This window comes from Carettochelys insculpta, chromosome 1 (assembly GCF_033958435.1).
Source record: "Carettochelys insculpta isolate YL-2023 chromosome 1, ASM3395843v1, whole genome shotgun sequence".
Lineage (NCBI taxonomy): Eukaryota > Metazoa > Chordata > Testudines > Carettochelyidae > Carettochelys > Carettochelys insculpta.
In genome coordinates this window covers 350,640,254-350,667,294 of record NC_134137.1, presented here as the reverse complement: position 1 = coordinate 350,667,294, position 27,041 = coordinate 350,640,254, and the positions used below count along the sequence as shown (strand labels likewise).

Here is a 27,041-nt window from a genome sequence, read left to right as displayed (position 1 = left end):
TGCATCAGCAGAAAGAGGTGGAAGCAAGTTCAGAAGGTTCTTTCTTCCCTTGTGCCTGACAGTGGAATTGTGCAACCTGGGAATGTCTGTATTTGTGAAGCTATTAGGAATCAATGTGTATATTTGTTGTCCATTGGTATGGATATCAACATTAGCAGGATCGGAGAAAAGAATGAAAATTAAACTAGCCAAATAATATGTAAAAATAAAGGACTTTTTGGAAAACAATAAATTCTTCTACGTGGAAATTTTAGGCCTAAATTCCAGTGTTTATCATTCAGGTTTGCAAGCTTTTTGATACCTACACTTTAATGTTACATCTTCGCAGAGAGTGTCATTTGAGTTGCAAGACTGGTAGTTATTCGATATACTGACAGATATATGGTACATTACTGATAAAATCCTTATTTCATGGGATGTTTTTGTTTCCTTTTGGAAGAAACATTTGGTTGCAAACACTTCTCAGGTTATTGATGATTTTATATATGTTATGTTATTACAGGTTGAACCACTCTAATACAGAACTCTCTTGTCTGGCAACATCTGTAATCTTGCATGATTTTAGTTAGCTAAACTACCCCTTATCATAGTAACAGAGAGTAAGCCGTGCTAGTCTATACACTATCAAAATAAAAAGCAGTCAAGTAGCACTTTAAAGACTAGCAAAATAGTTTATTAGGTGAGCTTTCGTGGGACAGACCCACTTCTTTAACATTAACACATGGTTTAAATCACGATGGGAACTTTTTGAGTCACTATAGGGGCTCGTCTGCATACCTGGCTCAGTCTAATTCTTGATCTTCCCCCCCACCCCTCCACTCTCTGATTTGCTCACCTTGATTATCTTTTTCTGATTTGTCCTCCTTGCTTACTGTTTTTGGTTCTCTGTGTCTTAAATATTGAGTCTGTTCTGGTCTGGCTATGGTCTGAAGAAGTGGGTCTGTCCCACGAAAGCTCACCTAATAAACTATTTTGCTAGTCTTTAAAGTGCTACTTGACTGCTTTTTGTTTTGATACCCCTTATCATGAGCGTGGCCAAGTTTTCTGTGGTCTCATAAAGTCTGTTTACAGCCACCAGTCCTGGCTATCAGTGTTCTGTGTTGTTACTTAGCTGTAATTTACCCCTAATGTCTTCTAGGAAGCAGCGGTAGTGTTGGTAATCTGCTAGACACTGTTGACTTCCTGTGGTCTGGCAAATTCTCTCATTTGGCACCAGTCAGGTCCTGAGTGCCAGACGAGAGAGGTTCAACCTGTATTACTATTTATTAAAGAGGAGAAAACATAAAATAGAAAACCCAAATCAAAATATGTCTATTCTACTGTATCCATATTAACTTTGTATACAAAAAACAAAAAAAAATCAGTCTTGTAGCACTTTAAAGGCTAACAAAATGCTATATTAGATGATGAGCTTTCATGGGACAGACCCACTTCTTCAGATCTGGAAATTTTGTTAAAAGTAAAGTGGCACCACGAGAATTTAACAGAAAGATAGAAAAAATTAGATGAAAACTGATGAATCAGGTAAACAGGACAGAAGTGAGGGGGCAGCGAAGAGGAGGAAGAAAATTGTGCCAGCATTTCCCCTCTGTTATGTATGCTGGACAATTTGGGAAGAAAATTACTTACTTCAAGTGTCTATTAAGTTCAGTGAGTTGCCTGAGGTCACAGTGGATATCAAGGATGGGGAAACTGTCCTTGTAATGCATAAGGAAATTGCTATCTTTATTGAGGCCACGGTGTGTAGTGTCGAACTTGAGAATGAATTCCATTTCGGATGTCTCCCTTAGTAATCTGATGTTAATGTCTCTTTGTTTTAGGATTCAGGTTTTTAGGTCTTGGATGCTATGGCCTGCTTCATTGCAATGCTCACTGATAGGTTTATGTGTATTAAGATTCCTTCTTTGGTGAAGTGATTGTCCAGTTTGTCCAATATACGTAGCAGAGGGGCAGTGCTTGTACATGATGGCGTATATAACATTGGTGGACATACAGAAACCTGAGCCCCTGATCATGTAGCTGATGTGGAAGTCAGACTAGGAACAGGAGGTGGCTAGAGAACTCTCCGACATCACATTTTACAGACCTCTTTTGTCTGATCCCAGTGAAGAATACCAAAAAATACACCATCTTCTTAAGGAACTCCCTACCTCTACTCATGATAAAGTTTGCACAGATACTCCTTCAGACCTCGGTCCAGGATTATTCTGTTTGCTTCCCAGATCCATAAAACTGGAAACCCCGGATGCCCTATCACTTCAGTTATTGGCACCCTAACTACAGGACTATCTAGCCATGTAGACTTCCTCCCCCAAACCCTATACTACCAGCACTCCTAGCTATTTTTGAGATACCACTGACTTCCTGAGGAAGTTGCAGGACATCTGAAACCTTCTTGAAAATACCATCCTTGCTACCATGGATGTAGAAACTCTCTACACCAATATTGCACATGAAGGTAGACTACAAGAGAGTAGTAAAACTATCTCAGATATTATTACAGCAAATCGGTGGCTGAGTTACATAACTTTGTCCTCACCCACAACTATTTCTGATTGGGACAATTTATACCTTCAGATCAGTGTCACTGCTATGGGCACCTGCATGGTCCCACTGTGTGTAAACATTTTTATGGCTGAGTTAGAATGTTTCCTCAGCTTCCATCCCCTGTTACTCCTCCTTTACTTATGCTACATCAGTGACATCTTTATCATTTGAACCCATGGTATAGAGGCTCTTGAAGAATTCCACAGAGATTTTAAATACCTGCACCCCATGATCAATCTCAGCCTTGACCATTCCACGTGAGAGATCCATTTCCTGGACACTATAATACAAATCATTGATGGTCAAATCAATACCACTCTCTACTGGAAACCCTCTGACCACTACTCTTCCCTACATGCCTCCAGTTTCCAGCAAGGACTCGTCACATGATCCATTGTTTATAGTCAAGCCCTTAGATACAACCGCATCTGCTCCAGTCCTACTGACAGGTACCAAAAACTTGAAGATCTCTACCAGACATTCGTAAAGCTTAATTACCCACCAGGAGAATTTGGGGGCCGGGACCCAAACAGATTGACAGGGCCAGATGAATACCCAGAAACCAGTTACTTCTACATCGGCCCAGAAAGGTTAGTAATAGAACACCACTTGTCATCACCAACTCAAACCCCCTCCAGCACATTATCAACAATTTGCCACCAATACTGGAACATGATGCTATGTTTTCAGAGACCCTGGGTGAGAGGTCTTTCCTTTCCTACAGACAGCCACCTAACTTCGGGGAAAATTCTCACTAGCAACCACATACCACACCACAGAAATACTAATCCTGGAACTTTTCCCTGCAACAAACCCCATTGCCATCTCTGTCCGCATATTAACTTTGGAGACACCCTCACTGGACCTTACCATATCAGTTACGTGATCAAGGGCTCAGATTCCTGTACCTCTACCAATGTGCTACGTGCCAGCAACACCCATTTGGTATGTATATTGGACAGACTGGACAATCACTTCACCAGAGAATGAATGGACACATCAGACATCAGGAATCTGAGTACACAAAAACCTGTTGGTGAGGATTTCAGTGGAGCAGGCCATAGCATCCAAGACCTGAAAACATGCATCCTAAAACAAAGACTAACACCAGATTACAAAGGGAGACATCTGAATTGGAATTTATTCTCAAGTTCAACATTTTGTGCCTTTGCCTCAATAAAGATAGCAATTACCTTACACTTTACGAGGACTATTTCCCCATCTTTCATATTTATAGTGACTTCAGGCAACTCACTTAACTTAATAGATACTTGCAGTAAGTAATTTCCTTCCCCCTCTTCTCGCCCTTGGCCCCTGGCTTCTATCCTAAGTAGCTGATTCATCAGTTTTCATTTAATCCTTTTTCTATCTTTCTGTTAAATTCTCGTCATGCCACTTTACTTTTAACAGAATTTCCACATCTGCAGAAGTAGGTCTCATCATCTAATAAATCATTTTGTTAATTTTTAAAGTGCTACAAGACTGCTTTTTTTGTTTTGTGAAGACACAGACTAACCTGGCTACCTCTGTTAATATTCATAAATTATATTACATCACTTTTTCTCTCTCTCTCTCTCTCTCTCTCAAAGGAGAAGGCAATGAAGAAATCGGCAACATGATTCATAACTATATCAAGGAAATAGAAGATCTCAGGTACTTGTGCAACATACTGTGGTGTTTTGGGTCACATTTCAGAATGGAGATACTTTCACTCCTGATGAATATCATTGGCAGGACTGAAAATAAATATTGGAAATAGCTTTATTGTTAGCAAAGGGATGGGGCACCTGTGGCCCACAGGCTGGATTTTGGCCCCCCAGCTAACTTGGATCCATCCTGTAGTAAGTTTCCATGCTGCATGAGGAAGCCCCAAACCTTAGCTCCTCCCCTTGCAGCTGGAGTGTGAGCACTGGCTATGGGTGGCGAAAACCCAAGCCTCAGTGCTCCTGGCCTCCCACAGGCTGGAGCCTGGGTGGAGCCCCATCACCCCAACCTGAATGTGAGTGAGCTGAATGTTTTTCTTTTTTTCCTTCTTGTTTTGAGGGTCTGGTCAGTGAGGGCTTTTTTGCCTTTTCTTTTTTTTTTTTTCCCCCTCCCTTCTTCTTACTAATTTATGATCCCTGGCTGGTTTTTGTGGGTCAATGCCCCCTTCCCTGACAAAAAGGTGTCTACTCTGGTTTTGTAGAACCTAGTAACTTTGTATAAGTATTGGTATTTGAGAAGAAGCTTTTAAAAATTTGCCAACAAAACTAGAATCTGAAATTATGTTTAAAGGAAACTAAAGATTATTATGAATTTGACTGGTAACTTTTTTAGACTTAACTTCCACATTGCTTAGAAGTTGCCTTGCAACACTGATCCAGTCCAATTCCCATATAGCATTAGTGAGCTGGTAGAGTCACAGTATAAAATAATCTCTGGAAATGTCAGTTATTTTTCTTAATACTTTATATATATTCTACAAAGGCTTAGAATTTAAGTTTGAAGACAGTTGTGGGTTTTTTTTGTTTGTTCGTTCAGGTGCTGTAAAACCTAAACTCTTTGTATAGCCATAGTAGTTTTAATGTTTTTGTTTTCTTTTGTTGTTAGAGCAAAATTATTAGAAAGTGAAGCAGTTAATGAAAATCTTAGACGCAACCTGTCAAGAGCTTCAACAAGACCATCATATTTTGGAAGCTCTTCAGGATTTTCTTCTTCTATGCTTGCTTCAGAAAAGGAAACTTTGGAAATTCTTGATATAGCTAAGAAAGATTTAGAAAAACTGAAGAAAAAAGAAAAGAAGAAAAAAAAGAGGTAGCATTTAAAATCACTATTTTTAAATGTTTTAAATCCTTTTTATGCAAAGGGATGTATTTTAACCAGTGAACTTTAAAAATGCATTTTTGTCCTTGCATTGGATAGGGCTCTAAGCTGCTTATCCTACAAACACCGAAGCACATGCTTAATGTTAGGCATGTAAAATTTTCTGCAAAATTAAGCTCATAGCGTTTGCAGAATCAGGGCTTCAGTCCTAGTGCATGTTTCTATCATTTGATATTCGGAATAATTTTGAAACTGTAAAAGTATAAATTGAAAGTGTTTTGTTGTCACGCAAGTTTGAGATTCCAGGGAGGGGAAATAACTGTTTTGTGTACTCCATTGAAACACAAGGATTGCTTCAAAAGATTTCCTGAACAGTTATTGGGAATTCCATTAGTAGCGCTTGAATGGCTTCTTTTGCTTTGTTCATCTTCAGCTTCTCTCTGTTTTCATTCAACAGTTATAACAGTTACTTCCTACTTCGCTGCAACTTCATGCTTCATTATTTTCTTTTATTCATTTTCTAACCTGTTGAAATTCTCATAGACATTGATATCAATGCATGATCAGACAGCAAGGATCCATTTATTGATACCTCACTATCAAATAGCCCTCTTTTCTCTAAAATCTTCATTACAAATCTTTTCTGTGAAATCTGCTACATATATGAAACATTATGATCAGTAGTACTGCATAAGGAAGATCCACTGGATATAGTCCCATATTTGTAAACTTTGTAACTGCAAGAGGTGATTGACAAAAATGCTGACTCTTGGTTGTAGAAATTAACCCTTTCCTTTGAGCACTAGTTTTCTTTGTGTCTTTATCTACAGAAAACTTTCAAATTTGTCTGGAGATTTCTGACAGACACTTGTATCTCACCTTTTAGATATCTTTTTGTGGACTTGATCTTGGAAGGCACTGAGCATTGTAGTCACAATCCAGTAAAATGCTTTAGTATGTATTTAAATTTAAGCACGAGATTTACTCTGGTTTTAAAGAACTATGTAAGTGCCTTGCCAAACTAGATCCCTAGTGCTTGGCACTTTGCAAAGTCAAGCCCACAAAAAGTATGTATTGAAAACTAAGATAAAGATAGTAAAAAATCATGGGGCAGAAACTGTTCACTTGAAGGTTTCAAGGAATCTTGACTCCCGCAAGTACAGAGTTACACAAAGGAGTAGATATGTGTTTTCTTTCTTTATTTTTCCTTTTTTGAAGTCTCCAGAATTCACCATAGCAGCAACAGGAGACCAGACTACAGAATTGGTAAATGCTGTGGGCCAGATACTTCACTGTTGTAAATCTGCTTAGGCTGCTTATCAGGGGATGTGCTCCTGTAAATATATATATACGTATATAATATGTAAATCCTATCCTTTTTAAGTTCCTAAGCAATAGAATGATTGTTGCTGTCTGCTTAGTTGGTAAGGCTCAGAAGATGCTGCACTTAGGTTCACTTTTGTATCCTTGCAATTATTTAATGGGAATTATGGTTTAAGAATACCTGTAGAGTGGGGGTTCCCAAACTTCTGGGCATCACGCCCTCCTTTTGACTTTTGAGAGAGCCTCATGCCCCCACCTCTTCTTTACCATCATCTGACCCCCCCTCCTTAACAAAAAATTCAATTAATAATTTCAAATAAACACAAAAACTTGATATGAAAATGTTATTTAAAATTAAAAATAATCACAAATAGTTTTTCTTGGCCCTTTGGGCTGCCCACCCTTCTGAGCCCTGCATCACTGGGACCAGCTGGACACCCAAGCCCTGCGCTGCCTGGTCGTGCCACCTGCCCACCAGCCCGAGCCACCTGAGCTCCCCAACAGGCACCACCAGCTCCCCAACTTTACCCCATCCCCTGAGCCAGGAACCCTGAGCCTCCCATCTAACCCCATCCTCCTCCTCCCCCCAACCCACAACTCACTCACCTTTGCAGGAGGCAGCTGGCTCCACGTGGGTCTTCACCAGCTGAGAACCTGGCAGGGGCTGAGAACTGGAAGCAAAGTCTGGCTCTTTCTTCAGGTGGGGGAAATAATGGTGAGGGGGCTGGGCTGCCTTGTGCCCCACCCCCCGGAATTTCTTCATGACCTCCAGGGGAACATGTGTCCCCCTCCAAGTTCAGGAAACTGTGGGTGTAGAGTTTATTTCACTATCTGTGTAAAAGAAAATTTGTGATTGCTGCTCCTTGGAATAGCCCTCTGCATAAATTACTATTGTGTGTGTGTTTGTTAAGAAAACACACAGGGGAAAAAAATTCTTCATTGAGAACTGTTAGGATTTGGGGGATCATACAGGTATGTTGTGCTATTTAATAACTGGATTCCTCTCATCTGCTTTATGAACTGCAGAATTGGCATTTGTGGTAGAGAGAGAGCTCTCTACATTTGTTTCACTGCAATTTCAGTAGTCAGCAATGGATTATCTAATGAACTATAAAAGGGCAAATTGCCCTGAGGTTTGGGAATTCCTTCCTCTTGTCCTATCTCCCTAACTCTTCCTCTTGTTTAGCTGTCCTAACTGTACAGTACCTCATTAAAGATTTCATTCTTTTTAACTTGTCTGATGAGCATAGCCCTTGTACACGCATAAAATTCTGAAGACTTGATTTGTGCTGTCCAACATGTTACCCAATGGCACCCACCCTGTACGTACCTTACTCAGTGCCTGTCATTGATGCTGAGTGGAGACCAGGTAGACACTACTTCCTCTCTGCCCCAAGCCTCAAACAGCAGCCTAGGTCGCTCCATAGCTGGGAACTTGATACCCATAAAGGAGATGTTGGGCTGTGGCAACCAATTCCCCACCTAGTGCAGAAGCAAGGGGCTAGGGACTCAAGGAAGTGCTGAGGTCTCCTTTCTACTGTATGCTGACTCTGGTAGGAGTTCTCGTGTTGGGTGCTGATGCTGGCGCCCCAGTCCAATATTCCCTGTGTGAATGTTGGAGCTACTCTTGTTGCTGTCTTAGCCACGGCTAAGTAGCCCTTAGCTACTGGGTCCCCCTACGCACCCATTTATGCCCCTCCACTGCCAACCCTATGACCAGTGTTTGCTGACACCCCTATTTCTTTTTCGAGTAGTGTTCCTATGGGCGCTCCACTGTAGATGTTTGTGCACCCCTGTGCTTCTACTCTGAGATTCTTGGCAGCAGTGTCCATTGAGCCCATGCATGTGCTCTCCCCCCACCCCCAAGTGGTCTTCCTGGAGGCTATCTGGCACTGCAGGGGGGTGGGGGAAGGAGAAGAAAAGCCCCTCACTTGCTTCTCAACGTTTGGCATCTCAGGGAGAGAGTTTCCATATCTATATAATTAGCATAAAGAGTAGCTGGTTTTGGCTTGCAACAGAGAGGGAGCTGTGCTAGTCTATATACTATCAAAACAAAAAGCAGTCAAGTAGCTCTTTAAAGAGTAGCAAAATCATTTATTAGGTGAGCTTTCGTGGGACAGACCCACTTCTTCAGACCATAGCCAGACCAGAACAGACTCAATACTTAAGGCACAGAGACCCAAAAACAGTAAGCAAGGAGAACAAATCAGAAAAAAATGATCAAGGTGAGCAAATCAGAGAGTGGAGGAGTTGGGGGGCGGGGGGAAGGTCAAGAATTAGATTAAGCCAAGTATGTAGACGAGCCCCTATAGTGACACAGAAAATTCCCATCCCAGTTCAAACCATGTGTTCATGTGCTGAATTTGAATATAAAAGACAGCTCAGCTGTTTCCCTCTGAATAGTGGTGCGAAATTTTTTTTCAGTAACACGCATACTCTCAAGTCCTTAACAGAATGATCCACTCCATTAAAATGTCGACTAACTGCTTTGTGCATCTGGAGTGTTTTGATGTCTGTTTTGTGCCCATTAACTCTTCGTCTAAGGGAGTTTGAAGTCTGTCCAATATACAAAGCATCTGGGCATTGTTGGCACGTGATGGCATATATGATGATAGTAGAAGAGCATGAGAAGGTGCCTGTGATTCTGTGAATAACCTGGTTAGGTCCAGTGATGGTATTTCCAGAGAAGATATGTGGACAAAGCTGGCAGTGGGCTTCATTGCAAGGAAAGGTTCCAGGACTGGTATTCCTGGGGTATAGACTGTGGCTGTTAGTGAGGATCCTCATGAGGTTGGGAGGTTGTCTGTAGGAGAGAACAGGCATGTCACCTAGGGCCTTCTGGAGTGTGGCATCCCGATTTAAGGATAGGTTGTAGGTCTTTAATAATTCGTTGCAGTGGTTTGAGTTGGGGGCTGTAGGTGATGACCAGTGGTGTTCTGTTCTTGGCTTTTTTGGGCCGATCTTGGAGTGGCTGGTCTTTGCGTATTCGTCTGGCCCTGCCTATTTGTTTTTTTTCTTCTCCTGGAGGGTAATTCAGGTTTATGAATATTTGGTAAAGATCTTGTAGTTTTTGGTCTCAGTCAGTTGGATCAGAGTAAATGCGATTGTATCTAAGAGCTTGACTGTAAACAATGGAACTAGTTATGTGTGCAGGATGGAAGCTAGAAGGGTGTAGGTAAGTATAGCAATCAGTGGGTTTTTGGTACAGTGTGGTGCTGATCAGGCCATCCTTGATTAGTATTGTAGTGTCCAAGAAATGTATCTCTTGCATGGAGTAATCGAGGCATGAGTTGATGGTGGGGTGTGGATTGTTAAAGTCTCTGTGGAATTCTTCTAGAGTCTCTCTATACCATGGGTCCAAATCATAAAGATGTCATCAATGTATCTTAAGTAGAGGAGGGGTAATAGGGGACGAGAGCTGAGGAATCATTGTTCTAGGTCAGCCATAAATATATTAGCATATTGCGGGGCCATGTGGGTGCCCATAGCAGTTCCACTAATCTGGAGGTATAAATTGTCCCCAAATTGGAAATAATTGTGGGTGAGAACAAAGTTATAGAGGTCAGACACCAGATTGGCTGTGGTGACATCAGGGATGGTATTCCTGATCGCTTGCAATCTGTCTTTATGTGGAATATTAGTGTACAGAGCCTCTAGATCCATTGTGACAAGGATGGCGTTCTCAGGAACTTTTGCAATGTTTTGTAATTTCCTCGGGAAGTCGGTGGTATCTTGGAGATAGCTGGGAGCGTTGGTGGTGTAGGGTTTGAGGAGGGAGTCCATGTAACTGGATAGTCTGGTGGTAAGGGTGCCAATACTTGAAACGATAGGGTGTCCAGGGTTTCCAGGTTTGTGGATTTTGGGAAATAAATAGAATAATCCAGGCTGGGGCTCAGATGGTGTATCTGAGGGAATAAGGTCCTGAGTAGCAGCAGGGAGTTCCTTAAGTAGTAGTTGTAATTTCCTTTGGCATTCCAAAGTGGGATCAGGGTAGAGAGATCTGTAAATTGTGGTGTTGGAGAGTTGTCTGGCTGCCTCCTGTTCATAGTCTGATTTATTCGTGATGACAACAGCACCCCCTTTGTCAGCCTGTTTGATTATGATGTCTGGGTTATATTTGAGACTGTGGACATCATGGCATTCAGCATAGTTGAGATTGTGTCTCATTTGGCATTGTTTGTGTATAATGTCAGCCTGAGCACGGTTGCAGAAGCATTGTACGTAGAAATCCAGACTTTCACTATGACACTTGGGGGAGTCCACATAGAGTTCTTCTTCTTTTGTTGTTGGGGGGGGCGTGGTCGAGAGAGTCAGACTGTTGTTCGTGTGTGTGCTGGAAAAATTCCTTTAGATGGAGGCGGCAAAAGAAGGCTTCAAAGTCACCACATAATTGTATTAAGTTTGTGGAGGAAGTAGGGCAGAAGGAAAGACCCCAGGATAAGAGAGACTCCTCTGTTGGGCTGAGTTGGTAGCTGGAAAGGTTAACAATATTGTTAGTTGAGCTGTTGTTATTGTGGTTGAAGTATCCTGAGGTATGAAGTAATGTAGAAAATTTATTCTCTTTTCTCTTTTGTAGAAAGTGGAAGTGTGTTATATAAATTTCTTGTCTAGCACTGGTAAAGCCTCGTACTTTGTGCTGCTTAATAGGCTAAGATTAGCCAATGTTTCCCTTTCTTAACTCCCTCAAGTGTTACAAAAAAAAAAAAAGACAGAGAACTTTAGTTTCTTTCATCGCCAGTCTGAGGCTGCTCCCTCTCCCCGTCCCCATGTTCAGATGACTAGTTGTTTTTTAAGAAGAAGAAATTCTTTTTCTCCTGCATTTCTTATGTCTGGAGCTACTCAGCTCTGAGAAGTGCCTTCTTACAAGCAATTCCTGTAACAGCTATACACTCTCACTGTAAGCTGCCTGTTTCAGCCTCACAAAAAATGCCTTACCTATCACTTCGGAGCTACGTGCCGGTAGGATTGTTTGTGTGCATTCCTGCCTTTTCATCAGGAATACCCACCTGGAGGTCGTGGTGGATTTCTGTGTTCTACATACATTGCTTAGGGTGTTCTCGCTCTCCCCCCTGCCTCTCCGCCCCACCCCCTTTCAGGAAGCACTTAGCCTTCAGAAGTAATGCGTCCTTTGGAAAATGCTCATCCCAGCTGTCAGTCTACCAGGGATACGGAACATGGTAGCCAATAGCCTCAGTCAGAATTTCGGGCGTAACAGTGAATGGGAACTAAAATCCGAGCTGTTTTTCACATGTATTTTCCCCTTTTAGGAAGAAATAGCTGCAGATCTCTTCATTGTTTACTGGAAAAATTAAATATCCTCATTACTGCCCCAGGCCTGGGGCAGTAAAAACATTCCCTCAGAGGTGCCCTCATCCTCCTGTGGGATGGTGACCTTTTGTACGCCTGTTCTACCCAAAGCCCTGTTGAAAATTCAACAAGACAAAGTGAGTGCATTACTCTGGTTGCCCCTTTTGGATCAAAACAAGTCTGACTCTTACACCTGACACAGATGACAATATGTCCTCCTGTTCCTCCTCATCTGATTCCTCACCTGATCTCTCAGAACAGTGGGCTGCTCCTTTACCCCAGCCTGTGAGTCCGAAGCCAGCAAGCATGGCTTCTTTTTAGTTCAAGACCAAGAGGCAGAAAGCTCTGAGGAGTTGAAGGATGTGACTATGCAACATATCTACAAAATGGAAACTATTTCAGTCATAGCTGTTCTCTCACACAGACTTAACCTCATCTTCCCTCCCTCTGATTTTACACTGCATTTTAAATCTTAAAGGGTCAAAACTTTCACTCGGCTCCATTAAGCGACATCTTGCAGTGAAAATGTCCTTCAGCCACCAGATAGACTAATACTCTGTGTTTGCTCAACGGCAAGATGAATAGATTCCTTAAGTGCATTGAGAATCTCTTCTCACCTGTGACACCACCCTCTTCAGCCTGGGATGTTAACCTCATTCTCAGGGCTTTGACTAGACCTTCCTTTGTGTCCATGGCAAATTGTACTTTCATATGTCTGTGAAGACACAAGATGATCAGTTTGTAACTGCCATCTCCTCAATGAGGCACCTAAGAGAAATAGCAGCCCAGATGGCACACCTGCCATTCATGGCCCTTTTAATTTAAAATCTGAGGCCATATTTCAACTTTCCCCCACCGCTATCCGAATTTCCAGGTATATCAATAAATCCATCTCCCAGTTTTTCCAAAAAGCACTTTGTGACAATAAGGAGATGATTCTGCATATGCTACATACTAGAACACTAGCATTGTACTTGCACTGTACTAAGGACTGTAGGAAATCCCCTGAACTCCGTTTCATCCACAGAATGATTTCTAAGCTGTGATGTTTGCTCAAAGACTATCCAAATGGGTCTCTGGTTGCATTAATCATTGTTAGCAAGGACACAGCACGTTTCTGTCCTGGGTGCGTATGGGTTCAACGAGGTCAGTTTCTACCTTGTCTCATTCCTTACAGATATTCCTGTCGCAGCAATCTGTAGGGTAATACTTAGACCTCTGCTGACACACTCACAGAACATTACATGATCAACGATGATTTGGTTGCTATCGCTATCTTCGACTCCATAGTACTTGACGTAGTAACAGACTCCACTCCGAAGTCCCAGCCTCCAGCATTGAGTACTGCTTAGGACTCGCCTACAGTGGAGCACCTATAGGGAAGCTGCTCAAAGAAGAAGAGGAAGTTTCTCATCTTGTGCAGTAATGATTCTTCGAGATGTGTGTCCCTATGGGTGCTCCACAAACCTCCCTGCTCCCCTCCACTTCAGAGTTCTCCTTACGGCTCTGTGGTAGAGAAGGAAGTGAGCAGCTTTCGCCTGTGCAGTGCTAGATAGCTTAGAGGCAGACCATGTGGGAGGGAGAGCACGTGCATTGGCTCAGTGGACACGGCTATGAAAAATCCCTGATTAGAGGTGCAGGGTGCACATACACCTACAGTGGAGCACCCATAGGGGCACACATCTCAAAGAACCACTGTTACTGCACACGGTGAGTAACTTCCTCTGTCCCCCAGAGCAGCAGGGGAGCTCTTGGAGTGGCTGAAAGATCTGAGCATGCACAGTGACTGCAGTGAGCCCCTGCCTGAGTCTCTACCTGTGTCAAGTGGTAGAGGAGCATGTGTACCATGTAAACAAATTCCAGGGGTGCCTCATGTCACCGTTTTTAAATTTTTTTTTTTTTTAAATACAGTACTGTTCCATTCACATACATCAATGCGACGACTGATATGTCATCTTAAATAGATGTTTCTAAATCACTGTAAAGTAGCTTTATAATCTGGGTGTATGCCTAAATGCCCATTTTAAACAAGCAATGAGTCGGCTGTGCTTTGAGGATTTAGCACTTTTTGGGAACCTATTGTAAAACTTGAATTCAGAAATCAATTGGCCAGTATGGCTGATGAAACTGTCCTGTATCTGAGTATAATGTTCTCCTGTCAATGTGACTTATTCTTGGTTCCTGGGGTAAATTTTCCTTGCCTCTTTCAGTGTTCAGTTATTTATTTGTACATACTTCATAACCGTTTTCATGTCTATACTAAATGTTCTTCCTTTAGCATTTATTACACTCGACCATAGGTAAAATTAAATAGAGATCAGCCTGCTTAGTGTTTTACATTGGAATGTGTAGGTCCCAGTTGATTCAAAGAAGATGCCCAATAGGGAGGCATTCCAATAATTTCCAACACAAAATTAGAGATCCAAAATGTGAGATCCAAATTATAAAATATTTTCAATAATTTGAGAAATTTCTTCATTTATTAAAGTCATTCACCCATCTCTTCACTGTAATACATCTCGTTTAAAAAAAACTCCTAATAGTTTTTCCATGTCATTGCTTCTGATCTGTACTTTTTTTTGTTAATATTGTAACAAGCAGTAAGTGACAGATACATTTTTAATCCCACTAAATGATAATAATTTGCTTTAAAGTCTGTAAAATTGCAGTGTCTGCAGATTGCAGCTGTATCCAGGGGTTATGCTCAGAATGTATCATTTATGGTTTTATTGTTAGAAGTGGAAGTCTTCTATATATTGTTCTTTTAATGAAAAAATTTTATATAGATGCTTGTAGCACATGTAATATAAAATTAACATATTCTTTTAGAATCCCAGTATGTAGCAGGGATATATATTTTGTTAGTATGGTTTAAAGGCAGTACTTTTTGAAGTTTTAAAACAATATTTTGTTAATGGCCTGCTATGCTGATTTTTAAAGAGCCTTTGAAGCGCATAAGAGAAGAAACATTTATCTTTGAAGATCATACTTTGAAAGCTAATTAGTAATGATTCTCAAAGTAAAATAAGCAGTTGTGTTTCCAAAACACCCTCACTAGTGCAACTTGTATAGACAGCTACGCTGTTTTATGAAGACAGACCGGTCAAGCTCTGATACTAGAAAAACTGCCTAGGGTATAGAAGCTCTTTTTCTCTTTACTTTCCAACTGCACAAAATGTATTGCCTTTTTACTATTAGTCGTCTTTTGATGATATCTTTTTAAATTTCATTTGAGAGTCCACAAGCTCATGTATCATTTTTGCCTTCTTACCACTTTCGCTTTCACTGTCTCGTTTGTCCTTCATTGGCTTGGCCTTCCAATACTGTACCTCCTGCTTTTGAAGGCTACAGAAACTTGAGGAAAGCAATCGAGAAGAAAGAAGGTTGGAATATTTCCCAGGTTTTTAAACTGTCATTTAATTTAACTTAGTTGCCATACATGAAGGGCAATTCTAGCAGTAGATTCATAGACGTATAGAGTATTTCAAAGTTTTTTTTTTAAAACTGGGGGGTTTTTTCAATTAACACTTTTTGGTTTAAACAGGAAAAAACATACTGTATGTAAATGGGGGTTAAGGCTAACCTTGGGCTCTTGACTTTTAGGCTATTGGTGCTGGGGGAAGTAATGCTTCTTACCTTTGAGGTTACGTATATAATCCATGCTAGTTTTGGCAATGTGTAGTATACATATAGCTACACCTGCAGTGAAAAGCAAGCAGCATCCTCCCTGTACCATGTAGGTACATGTCTCTGAAAGACTCCAGCAATGGGGAGGAGTTTCAGAAGATGAGGCTGCCAAAGTTTTTCGCTAAAGTTAGGCAAAGCTCTGACAAGGAGGAGAGTCTAGAACAAGCATTTGGCAGACCCTCTTCCCGTGGCTTGCCTTTGCTGGAACCTTTCCCTGTGTCAGGATTAGTGGTGTAAACAGGGACACACAGCTTGGGCTAATAGAGAGCCATGCAAGGCATGTATTTACTCTGCTACGCCTTGCCTACCTACTTATGCTCTTGTTTATAACCGTGCTGGGGGGCTACATGGGACTGTACACTACACACTGCCAAAAGGAGTATGCAATGTAAATGTACCCTGAGAGTAGCCGCAGGGTTAAGTGGACATCCTTCTTACGGTTCCTAGTAATGGTAGGTTGAGAAACACTTCTGAAAGTCATACGGTCATCCTAGTTACATGAGAAGAATAGGAATGATTTCCAATAAGAAATGTATAGAGAGAGGTTAAACTGGGCCAAAATAGTTTTCTTACTGGCACATAGGGCTTGATCCATGTTTCACTAAAGTCAGTGCAAAATTTCCTTTGATTTCAAGGGTCTTTGATTGTATTTTCAAGGCCATTAGCCTGACATAATCCTTCCTGGAAGCTGAAATTTCAAGCTGGGTTCTTTTTGGAGTCATGTATCATTAGCAATAAATATTCTGTAATTGTAATTTTGTGACTGGTTCTTTTAATGATGGATGGGCTAGAACAGAATCCAGCTAGCTTTGCATTGCTAATGGGAGTAAAAGTAAAACAAGTATTTATAATTCTGAATACATATGGGAAGCAGATCTGCTGCCGCGCAGACAATTACTGTTAGAAGCACACTTTAAATCTGACTTAACGAAAGTCATGTACCAAATACCAGACCTTCATGAATGTGCTGCGTATCCACGGGTGCCAGACGGGGTACATGTCTGCAAATTTACATAAAAACAGTTACTTCTTGTTCTGTAATGTCCACTTACCATTGCTGACTAGCTCCTGATCTGAGCTGATGCCTCAGGTTGTTCTGAATATGTGTTGTGAAAAGTCAGATTCACCCACACAGGGTTAGAAAAGTTCAGTTTTTAATATGCAGGTTGAAATTTTCTAATCTGGATCCCTGTTGTCCAGCATGATTTTAGTTAGGTGGATGACCATGGGGTGGTCAAGTTTCTGGCAGGCCCATAAAGGTTGTTTCCAGCCACCAAGTCCTGGCTCTGAGGCTACATCTACATAGCATTCCTCTCACAAGAGAGGAATGCAAATGAGGGAACCTGACACTGCAAATGAAGTGCTGATTTACAGATCTTGCACTTGAGTTGCATTATCTCATGAGATCACACTGTCGAGAGATTCTGGCAACAAACAAACAAACCCCAGCTGTGTAGATGGGGTTCGGTTGGTGAAAACCCCCTTCGTTGCCAGACCCTTATCCCTGAAAAACAATGAGATATACGGGTCTGTAGCTGAAGGAAGTTTTCACTGACAGATCCCCATCTTGTGAGAGGAATGCCATGTAGATGTAGCATCAGTGTTTTGTGCTGTTATTTTGCTGTAATTTACTCCTAAGAGACAAGCAAGCAAAGGCAGTGATGGTAATGCTGCTAGACAGTATCGATCTCCCTTGGTGCAGTAAATTCTCTCATTGGGCACTGCTGAGGTCCCAAGGGTGCCAGATTAGAGAGGTTTAGTGTGTACTAGCAGATTTACCTAGTGTTGCTTGGGCCATTTATTTATTTATTTATTTATTTACTTATTTAACTTTTGGAAAATAAAATGAAAATGTACATGCTTCATTGAAATCATTGCTCTGGGGTGGGGCTGGGAATGAGCAATTCAGTATTCAGGCTGCCCCGGGGAGAGAGAGGACTACCCCAGCCTTCTCTCACTACAGCAGCTTGGGGCTAGGTGAGAAGTGCCTATCCATGTCTGCTGTAGCTCCAGAAGGCACAGCTGGGGAAGGAATGCATGTCCCCTGACTGGGACAGATCCAGGTTTGTCTGCCCATTGTGCTTCTGAGACAGAGTAGGGAATGCCATTCCCTGACACAAGGAAACAGCCAGCATTGTCCCCATACACATTGGGAGATGAGGGGAGCTTCAGACCCACCTCCCCATAAAGGGCACCTGGGGGGCAGAGGCAGTCCCAGACAAGGGCAGGGTAGCATCCCCAGCCAGCTCCTGTCATTTACCTTGTGATTCTGTGTCTTTTTTTTTTTTTTATGGTTTTGTGATAAGCAGTTCCACTCCAAGCACATCCCATTTTCCTGGAACAAACAAATGATAAAGGGAGGCTGTACACCTGATTTGGTGGTCCTAGCTCTTAGGCTGTGTCTACACTACATTCTCCTTTTGGAGGAAAAATGCAAATGAAGGATATTGAAAATACAAATGAAGCACTGATTTACAAATCTCATGATTCATTTGCATAATCTCATGTGAAGAGACTTTTCCAAAAAACAAAAACAGTGGTGTAGTATTTTGTTTCAGGAAGAAGGGTTCTTTTGAAAACCGTTTTTTTTTCCTCCAAAGGAACACCGTCTACACTGCTGTAGTGTAGACATAGCCTTACTGTTTAGGCGGGGTACTTGAATAAAAAGACAACAAACAAACTCTTTCAAATATATAGTAGAGGATGTGCTTTGCAAGTAATTACATGCTCAAAAATAAGTAATATATAATGAAAGGATGCGGAATACATTGAAGAAATACTTTCCCTGCTTGCTGTGAGCCAATTCCAGTTAGCCTCTGGAATAACTGATACATTATAGCAAAAAAGCAGTCAAGTAACACATTAAAGACTACTCTGTCCCCCATAGATCACAGCATATTATGTGGTGGGTATGTTATGGGGTCAGGAGAAAGTCAGCCAGGGTGACAGTAGAAGTTATGGAACCTAAAAGAAGATAGATAAATATATGCTAAATGACCCCCTTTTCTTATTTACAGAGTGAATTAAGTATTTGTCATTGAAATAACTGGAATTTGGTACTTGACTTTCTGAAGGTCACCTTTTAACTATAAATTTTGCTTTTTCCATCACAACCTGGCACTTGAAAGAATGAAGTGGAATACAGTTCTCTTTTCTAAAGGCTGTACTTAGAATAGGTAGATTTAATACACCAATCATTACAGTTCACGTTTTGAAGAGAGAAAAGAAAGCATGAATGTTTAGTATCAAAGCAGTATTCTAAGCGCAAGAAGAACGTGAATAGACTTCAGAAAAATCTAAAATGCATCTAAAATGCATGATTGAGAAATGAAAATTTTGCTTTTTGAAACAGTGTCCTATTGCAAAAGTCCTATCCATGGTTTCTTATATTTTATGGTGTATCAGTGCCTACTTTGAGCGTGCTTTCATGTATAGGTATATAGCAGCTCCAAAAAAGCAGTTAATTTAAAAAATTAGGATTCTGTTTTTCAAGCTTTGTGCCTGAGTTGTCCGATAAGTGTGGCAGATTCTACAATGCAACAAATCTGCTGCATGCTAAATGGCATACAAAATAATCTCATATTGTGTTAGGTAAAAGACACCATGATTCTGTCCTTAGTGCAATACTATACAGTATGGATACTTTTATTCCAGTTGCTTAAATTTCTAGTTATAAAATTAAAAACCTGAAGGCAAAAGCTAAAATTATTTTATGATCAATAATAGTGCTGTATAAACTAAGATTATATAAGGATAACATAATGCCCTGATTCTGTAGGGGTCTAGAATCTATGTTTTTCCCAGTACTCAGCTTTGTTCTGTTGGTTAGCTGAATTATGTTTATCGCCTTTCTCTGGAGCATCACGTTTTTACAAGTACCACAGGCAGGTTACTGGCTCATGGAGAAGTACTATTATAACATCAGTGAGCTAATATTTCATTTGTGCTTTCTTTTAGTGGTGTTAAAGAAGAAAACCCAGACAATGATCAGGAGAAAAGGGATGAAAAAAGCATTTCCGAGAGAGAGAATCATGAACTGGAAGTCGTAAGTACTTAAATAGTGATATACTAGTCATAGTCTAATTTGTTGTCCTGCTTCCCATGTACTTTCAAGTTGATCTTAGTGCCAAAGAGGGATGGGTAAACAAAGATTTGGCCTAATTTTCTTCCCTCCTTATTTATAGGAAGAAATTCAGGAAGTAAGTGATCATGAGGATGAGGAAGAAGAGGAAGAGGAAGATGAAGATGACATGGAAGTTGTTGAAAGCTCAGAGGAATCTGATTCTGACTTAGATGAAAAAGGTGATGTCACTTCAATATCTTTGCCGAATTTGTTTAAAAAATCTGCTTTGTCTGGGCATCCCACATTTGAGCATAGGTGTTACTTTTTCTATCTGGATATGCCACTTTCCTTTCACTTTTCTTTTCCATGATGACTCTTATTTTTGGTTCTTTCCCTTTGGCGGAAGGGGAGGCATGCTTAACGTCTCTTGAGCCCACTATCAGCCGTGTTGTGTGAATTATCTGTTATGGTGTTCTCTTTCATGTGCTTCTAGAATACATTTCTTTAGATTGCATCTCCTCTTGCTGCAAGGCTACATTTACACTACAACTATCCTTTGAAAAAAGTTCTTCTGGAAGATCTCTTGCAAAAAAACTTTTTTCAAAAGACCATGTCCACACCACAAAAAAGCGGGTCAAATATATTCCCCATCAATCTCATAAACCTAACTGCAGTCTTAGCAGGGTCCCCCCAGCCCTGCCTTTGATTGAGACAGCTTCTCGCTTCTCTCTGGAGATAGTATATGCCTTTTTAGCATCTTAGTAAAAGACCCCATCCCAAGATTCACTGACCAGTCAAGGCTTTCTCCTTACACTTGCCTGAGCTTGCTGTTGAAAGTTTCTCCAGTTTTTGGGGCTGAAGGAAATCTAGCAGACTTGGTGAGCTGAACACAGGGAGGGGCAGGTTTTCAGAGATGGGAATTGAGAGTAGGGAGTCAAAAAATAGGACTGGTCTGATGAGCTTCCCCCTCATCCCACTAAATTCCATATTTTACATAATGGTGTGGGTGGGGTAGGAGAGTGTTGTTTTCTATTTTTTTGGATCTCATAAAATAGATTACGCAGGTGCAGATTCAGCATCTGTTTCCCTCTGTTAGGATTAGAATATAGTCATAATTCTTATGTGCACCATAACATATTCAGCATAAAATTACACGAGAATGGCCATACTAGGTCAGACCAAAGGTCCATCTAAACCAGTATCTTGTCTTCCAATGGAGGCCAATGCCTGATGCCCCAGAAGGAGTGAACAGAACAGGTAATCACCAGAGTGATTCCTCTCCTGACATCCATTTCGAACTTCTGACAAACAGAGGCTAGGGGCACCATTCCTACTTATTCTGTCTAATATCCACTGATAGACCTAACCTCTGTGAATTTATCTAGTTCCGTTTTTGAACCCTATTGAAGTCTAAGTTTTCAGTCTCTTCTTGCAAGGAGTTCCACAGGCCTGCTATGCACTGAATGAAGAAGAACATCCTTTTGTTAGCGTTAAACCTGCTATCCGTTAATTTCATTTGGTGACCCTTCCCCCAGCTCTTTTGTCATGGGAACAAGAAATAACTTTTCTTTATTCACTTTTTTCCACCCTAGTCATGATTGTGTATACCTCTATCATATCCCCTCTATGGCTGTGTCTACATGGGCACAAATCTTCGACATAGCCATATTTTGAAGATTACTAATGAGGTGCTGAACTGAATATTCAGCACCTCATTAGCATTAGGATGCTTCTGGCCATGGCACTTCGAAAGCACCGCTTTTGAAAGCACACGGCTCAGCGTGGCTACACTGGGGTCTTTTTCTAAAGGACCCCGCACCTTTTGAAATCCCCTTTTCCCGCTCACTGTTTGGAATAAGGGGATTTTGAAAGGTGCAGGGTCCTTTCAAAAAGGACCCCCATGTAGCCGTGCTGAGCTGCGTGCTTTTGAAAGCAGCGCTTTCAAAGTGCCGTGGCCAGAAGCGTCCTAATGCTAACGAGGCGCTCAATATTCAATTCAGCGCCTCATTAGTAATCTTCGAAATGGCCATTAGCATGTCTGTTTCGAAGATTTTTGCCCATGTAGACACACCTTATGTCTCCTTTTTTCTAAGTTCAAAAGTTCCAGTCTTTTTAATCTTTCTTCTTATGGCACCCATTCCAAACCCCTAATCCTTTTTTGTTGTCCTTTTCTGAACCTTTTCCAAAGTGCCCCCCCCCCTTTTTTTTAAAAAAATAAAGATGATGAGACCACATCTGTATGGAATATTCAAGATTTTGGGCCTACCATGAATTTATATAGACATGATAAGATATTCTCTGTCTTATTCTATACCCTTTTTAATGACTGTACATTATACATTAATAAGCATTAAACACCAAATGATGCATCACAGTCCAGAACACGTTATTTTGAGCATGACAGATTTTAGTTTTCATCCCAAAATTATTACATGATCCAAGCATGTTAGGAAATACAGGGTTTTTTGAAGTATCAGACATTTGTACAACTTGGAGTGTAGATTTTTTGTCAGGTTGTCCTCAGTGTTTGGTGGTTTGTACCAAATAATTTGCTTTTTCAAAATCCTTAGCTTTTGGAGAAAATACTTCCATGCAATTATATTTTGAGCACCTTAAAGTACAAGAGATATGTATGGTCCTCATTGGCATACTATCTGAATGACTCCACTTTTAGTATCTAATTTTTCTTTTTTTCCTTTTAGAAAATTATCAGGCTGATTTAGCAAATATCACTTGTGAAATTGCCATAAAGCAAAAGCTGATAGATGAACTAGAGAACAGCCAACGAAGACTGCAGACTCTGAAAAAGCAATATGAAGAAAAACTGATGATGCTGCAGCATAAGATTCGAGACACTCAGCTTGAAAGAGATCAGGTTCTTCAAAATCTGGGTAAGACATACATCTTTATTTAAATCATTTTACTCTAGTATCTTCTAGACAAATTATCTGTTACTCCCTGCTCCCAATGTATATGGTGGTACTGCATTGTAATTGAGAGGACAAATTATTTGAAAATTAGCTGGTAACTAGTCATTTTCTAATCTTCTTTAATTTTTCAGTTTTAGTAATACTAGTTTTTGTGTCTTTATTTATTACTGTTTGGTACTAGGGATACATAAATGAGTATTTTCAACTTCCTTGTGAGTCCAGACTTCCTTTCACACACTACTTGAATTCATGTGGGGTCCTCTTTCCTTTTCTTTTTGTCCATGCTAAATAAGATAAGGAACAGAACTGCAACAGAAGAGTTCAGTGGTGCAATCAGTGTTCTATGCCGCATCCTGTTTTGGAGTATAATCCAGACCAATGAGAAGTTGTGTCATTGCTTATCTGGCAACCATGAGTGCCGTACAATGTTCTGAGCTGACAGGAATAAGGGGACTTCTAAGTAGGCGGGGTCCTTTCGAAAAGGAGCCCCATCAGGACGAGACGTGCGGCAGCAAGGCGCGTCAATTTCGAAGTGCTGCGGCCGCCCGCATGCTAATGAAGCTCTGAATATGCATTTCAGCGCTTCATTAGTAAACTTTGAAATGGCAATTTGCGTGGCCATTTCGAAGTTTGGGGCTAGTGTAGACACGGCCAATGCTGTGTACACTGAGAGATCCAAGTTGGTGTTCACCATTAGTTTCCTGTTCAGATTTGCTTGGGTAAACTGGAGTTTTGTGGGGGTGGAGAGAGAAGTAAGACCAGAGCTGTTAGAATGTTGAATTTGTGTGTTCAATTTAGACACCGTGTTCAGTTAAGCAGAAAGGAATTTTTCCATTTTTATTTTTAAATTGGTGCATGTGTCTTCACTGCTCTCAGTTGGAGTGACCTGCCTTTGTTTTTCAGTGCAAGGAAATCAGAGGGTATATAAAAATTAGAAATCAATTAAGGGTATACAATTGATCATGTTAGTCATTGGTACATTACCCAAAGCTATAGAAGTAGTCAATCCTGAACAGAGACTTCACGGAAGTAAGGAAGACGGGAGCAGGACAACTTAAATAGTTAAAGCTGGTTAGAGGCTACTGGGTCAGATTCTGACTGCAGAAGCAATTCAGTACTGACAAAGTGAACAAATCCTCTGCAAATTAGCAGATAAGAATTCCACCTTTTTATTTAGGTTCCGTGGAGTCGTGTTCAGAAGAAAAAGCAAAAAAAATTAAGATGGAATATGAAAAAAAGCTCCAAACCATGAATAAAGAACTGCAAAAACTTCAAATGGCTCAGAAAGAACATGCACGATTGCTTAAAAATCAGTCTCAGTATGAAAAGCAGCTGAAGAAACTGCAGCAAGATGTGACTGAGATGAAGAAAACTAAGGTATCTTTTTTTAGTATGGTCCAGTGGGAAAGGGTTTGAGGGCCATTTTCCTGCTGTCACATTACAGAAGAAGAGTGTTTATCTGGGAGGAGGTACATTTCTGAAAGTACGGAATAGTAATAGGAGATTAAAGTTTTAAGAAAATGTTCCTTCCAGGAATTGTGGAAGAATAAAAACATTTTGATTTAAATTAAACGTTCTCTGTTTGTTTTTATGCAGGTTCGCCTGATGAAGCAAATGAAAGAAGAGCAAGAGAAAGCCAGGATGACAGAATCTAGAAGAAACAGAGAGATTGCACAGCTTAAAAAGGAGCAGCGCAAGCGAGAGGTGATTTATTCACCCAGATAAGATGTGAATGTTCATAAAGCTTTCTGTATAGTAATCAACATGATTATTACGATGTAATATATGCCACTTTTCTTCCCTATGAATCCAAATCCCCTCCTCTTACAACTAAACAAGATTTTACTTGATGACTGATGCATTTTAGTTGCGTTGTGAAAATCCTGCCCCCAAGCTTCAGGTAGTAACTATGATTGAAGATAAACAAAGCCTTATTGTAGATTTATCAGTGTCATTTACAAAATTCTATCTGCCCATTCATCCCCAATAAATTTATCTGTTCAGTGCAGGTAAATAAAATACTGAGTTTGTTTTCCTATCATAATCATTGTCTCATATATTGTGCAGGAAGATTTTGCACCAAGGTTAACCCATGTACACAGCAGTTTTGCAAGCCTATATTATTATATATTGGATTTCTTTTTCAGTTACAGGGTGTTAATGACAAATGATGGAGATAAATTATTTGGCTTATTCATTGTTGTTGTTCACAGCACCAGCTCAAACTTCTGGAAGCTCAAAAAAGAAATCAAGAAGTTGTTCTGCGCCGCAAAACAGAAGAGGTATCATCTTACAGTATTACTGTGTCCTGTCAGATCATAGAAATTTGCATGGTTTGTGATCATAAAGTAGAATTTATAATTCAGGCACAGGTGGTAGGATTATGTCTTGTCATCCTGCTGTTTCAGGTTACAGCTCTGCGTCGACAAGTGAGGCCTATGTCTGATAAAGCAGCTGGGAGGGTGAGTCGCAAGCTGAGTTTGCCTGACCATCCTAGTCAGGAACCAAGTTCTAGTGTGCCACCTGTAGACTATGATGGATCGAGATCAGCAGCACAGCAGAAGATGAGAATTCCTGTGGCCAGGGTCCAAGCATTATCAGTAACCACAACAAATGGAACCAGGTAAAAGCTAAAAATACTTACTTGTTTCTTGTAAATGAGAACTAAACATCTCCCTCCTACACACACAATTTATAGTAGAAATTTACTTCTAGATAGGTATTGTAATGGCTTCTATTTTATAATTTGATGTCACTTCCTAGTCTCCCATAAAAGGGTCCTATGCCCACTAACAGGATTGAGCCCGGCATATGGCTATATAGAGTGGAACCAACAGACTTAAAAATCTAAATTTCTTAATTAAAATTTAGTTGCCATACTCAACAAAATATTCTCTGTGATCCAGTTACCCACATTATTCTTAACAAAGACGACCTTACGAAAACAAATACAAACACAGTTACACTTATTGATGGTTTGGGATTTGTACTCTGAAGCAGATTTGTTTATTGAATTGAAACTGGCCCTCCAATGACAGAAGCTCTTCATAAATGATTGCTTGAAGTTGCACGATGCCTCCTTTGAAATTCTGTAGGACTGGACATATATTTTGATGCACTAATGGTCATGAAATATGTCTGCAGAGGATTGATTACAAGTAGGTGGTTGTAGAGTAAGGGTTTGTTAAAGAATGCCAGTTTGTCTTTAAACAGGACAATAATTTTGCATTGATAGTTTGCAGTTTCAAAATCTAAATTAGACTATATAGTTACTTTCAGTAATGTGGCTCTCTGAATTAACCACAGGAAGACATACCAAAGAAAAGGAACAATGGGCAGAGTTTATTTCTCAAAGGCAGCCAGGATGAAGTGGCAATTACTTGAACGCAAAGTAACTGACATCATTATGCAGAAAATGACCATTTCCAATATGGAAGCAGATATGAATAGACTACTTAAGGTGGGGCATTTATTATGAAATATCTTACATGCTATTGTATTAAAGTACAGGTTGAACCTCTCTGGTCTGGTAACATCTGTGATCTGCTGTGATTTTAATTAGCTGGATGTCCAGTTATCATGGGTATGACCAAGTTTCATGTGTTCCCATAAAGTTTGTTTACAGCCACCAGTCCTGGCTGTCAGTGTTTTGTGTTGTTATTTAGGTCTAGTTTACCCCTAAATGTCTTCAAAGAGTCCGGTAAGCAGTGGAATTGTTGATAATGCTGCTAGACAATATTGACCTTCTGTGGTTCGGCAAATTCTCTCATTCGACACAGGACAGGTCCTGAGGGTGCCGGACTAGAGAGGTGCAGCCTGTAGCAGAAGTAGATATACTTTCTTTTATCAGTAAATTACTGGTTTGTATTGGACCTGCCAAGGTGATTGAAACCCACTGACATCAATGAAAAGCCTCCTGGGTGAGCTTTGGTCTAGGCCATATGTCAGAGATACTTAAGCTCTTGTAGGCACAAGTGTATAAAGTGATTTACTGCCAGAAGAGTTTGGCCGTGTCTACACTAGCCAAAAACTTTGAAATGGCCATGCAAATGGCCATTTCGAAGTTTACTAATGAAGCGCTGAAATACATATTCAGCGCCTCATTAGCATGTGGGCGGCCACGGCACTTCAAAATTGATGCGGCTCGCTGCCGCGCAGCTCGTCCAGACAGGGCTCCTTTTTGAAAGGACCCCGGCTACTTCGAAGGTCCCTTATTCCTATGAGCAGATGGGAATAAGGGAACTTCGAAGTAGCCGGGGTTCTTTAGAAAAGGAGCCCCATCTGGACGAGCCATGCGGCAGTGAGCCGCGTCAATTTTGAAGTGCCGTGGCCGCCCACATGCTAATGAGGCGCTGAATATGTATTTCAGCGCTTCATTAGTA

The 27,041-nt window shown here is 40.7% G+C and overlaps 1 protein-coding gene across 8 annotated transcripts in view; it reads left to right on the top strand.

Moving 5' to 3' along the window:
* KIF21A (kinesin family member 21A) overlaps positions 1-27,041 on the top strand; it is a 185,955-nt gene that overhangs the window by 90,294 nt on the left and 68,620 nt on the right. For all 8 annotated transcript variants that reach the window (XM_075016233.1, XM_075016206.1, XM_075016187.1 and 5 more), the window contains exons 10-19: positions 4,137-4,200; positions 5,137-5,340; positions 19,624-19,711; positions 19,851-19,968; positions 22,432-22,620; positions 23,837-24,036; positions 24,256-24,363; positions 24,873-24,941; positions 25,068-25,282; positions 25,966-26,119. In XM_075016233.1, coding sequence (XP_074872334.1) covers positions 4,137-4,200; positions 5,137-5,340; positions 19,624-19,711; positions 19,851-19,968; positions 22,432-22,620; positions 23,837-24,036; positions 24,256-24,363; positions 24,873-24,941; positions 25,068-25,282; positions 25,966-26,119 — 1,409 coding nt within the window. The remainder of the gene's footprint in view (positions 1-4,136; positions 4,201-5,136; positions 5,341-19,623; positions 19,712-19,850; positions 19,969-22,431; positions 22,621-23,836; positions 24,037-24,255; positions 24,364-24,872; positions 24,942-25,067; positions 25,283-25,965; positions 26,120-27,041) is intronic.